Source organism: Limulus polyphemus, unplaced genomic scaffold (genome assembly GCF_000517525.1).
Source record: "Limulus polyphemus unplaced genomic scaffold, Limulus_polyphemus-2.1.2 Scaffold2607, whole genome shotgun sequence".
NCBI lineage: Eukaryota > Metazoa > Arthropoda > Merostomata > Xiphosura > Limulidae > Limulus > Limulus polyphemus.
Window position 1 is genome coordinate 24,371 of NW_013668217.1, and position 1,903 is coordinate 26,273.

Below are 1,903 nucleotides of genomic sequence, written 5' to 3' on the forward strand. Positions count from 1 at the left end.
CACTGTAATTTATTTTTATTATTTAGGGAGCATTATAGATAGTTATGTTTTTTAAAAAAACAACTTTACTATTGTCATAAATAACATTCAATTGAACTAAACTATGCATGCCTATCTAAATATATTTACACATGGCTTGTGTATATCGTATATATATATATATATCTATTTTTCATACCTTCGGTGTATAGGACGCAAGCAGATTTTGACATCAAATTTTGGGGTAAAAAAGTGCGTCTTATACGCCGAAAAATACGGTAAGCGTTATGTGTGTATGAAAATATTCCCGCATTCTTGAGAGTATGGCACTAGAACTAGCCTAAATAACATAAACTTTCAAATTTTAAACAATATAGCAATGTGACATAACTGCATTCTTGAGACTATGACACTAGAACTAGCCTAACTAACCTCAACTTTTCTCAGTGGTTCGTTCGGTAGAATGTCATGAGGTGGTAGTCTACACAACAAGCTACTTCTTGTTATCACAGTAACGTTACACCTTTTGCTGCCTTGAATCATTACAATCACATCTTTAGGAGTGTGGGCAAAGTTCAAGTTCTCGCCCTGAAATCAGTCATACACTAAACAGTTATCTTTACTGTTATTCAGAAGTAAAGAAATGAGTGATTATACACATACATGTAAAAAACTGGTTTTAATGTAATTTATTATACATTAATAATTATAGAACAATAATGACAAACAAACTATCAATTTAACAAAGGGTTTATACTAAATGAACTAAAGTAAAAGTGTCGATTTTATGTTAAACAGACAAATAAAAATGCTGAATGTTTAATAATAACCGGTGATTAAATGAACATATCCTAATTGTTATATTTTTTCTCTCTATGTATAGCAAGCATTCAGAACTGTCTCTCGATAAAAGAATTACCATTTTATCCCTAGTTCATTATTTATATCGTACTTGTACGTTTATCTGGAGTGAATTTTACTCTTTGAAAAGTTAACATATTTCACACTAAATAATTAAAGAAATAAACTAGAAAAATCAAACATAGATAATGTAACAAACATAGATAATAAACTTATGAGAACTGCAGCTCAGCCGAATGGAAATGAACCAAATTATCTGATCTGACTGCGCTGGTTTTAAGAACTGAGTAACATGTGCGGTAAAAATAATCAGTAACAAAAGACGACAAAGAAATAGATTATGTTATGTTTTTATCTCAATAGACAAAATACGAGCGTGACACAAGTACTGGTGAACTACAAAAGTAAAATAATGCTTTTATCTCAATAGACAAAATACGAGCGTAACACAAGTACTGGTGAACTACAAAAGTAAAATAATGCTTTTATCTCAATAGACAAAATACGAGCGTGACACAAGTACTGGTGAACTACAAAAGTAAAATAAAAGAATAATAGTGTTAGAATTATAAGTTTTAGTAATTTTTTTTTCTCTCTTTACATTCCAGTCACTCTATGTTAGGAGATACAATTTTCTTGTACACACACCTAACCTTTTCTTACTTGCCATTATGTCAGATTCCTATATTGTTTAAAATTTGAAAGTTGAGGTTATTTAGGCTAGTTCTAGTGTCATAGTCTCAAGAATGCAGTTATGTCACGTTCCTATATTGTTTAAAATTTTAAAGTTTAGGTTATTTAGGCTAGTTCTAGTGTCATAGTCTCAAGAATGCAGTTATGTCACATTGCTATATTGTTTAAAATTTTAAAGTTTAGGTTAGTTAGGCTAGTTCTAGTGCCATAGTCTCAAGAATGCAGTTATGTCACATTGCTATATTGTTTAAAATTTTAAAGTTTAGGTTAGTTAGGCTAGTTCTAGTGCCATAGTCTCAAGAATGCAGTTATGTCACATTGCTATATTGTTTAAAATTTTAAAGTTTAGGTTAGTTAGGCTAGTTCTAGT

General features: G+C 30.2%; 1 protein-coding gene across 1 annotated transcript in view; it reads right to left on the reverse strand.

The window, feature by feature from the left end:
* Window positions 1-1,903, reverse strand: part of LOC106467419 (hepatocyte growth factor receptor-like) — a 75,006-nt gene that overhangs the window by 16,411 nt on the left and 56,692 nt on the right. Inside the window, exon 13 of the mRNA XM_022395598.1 lies at window positions 412-567. Coding sequence (XP_022251306.1) covers window positions 412-567 — 156 coding nt within the window. The remainder of the gene's footprint in view (window positions 1-411; window positions 568-1,903) is intronic.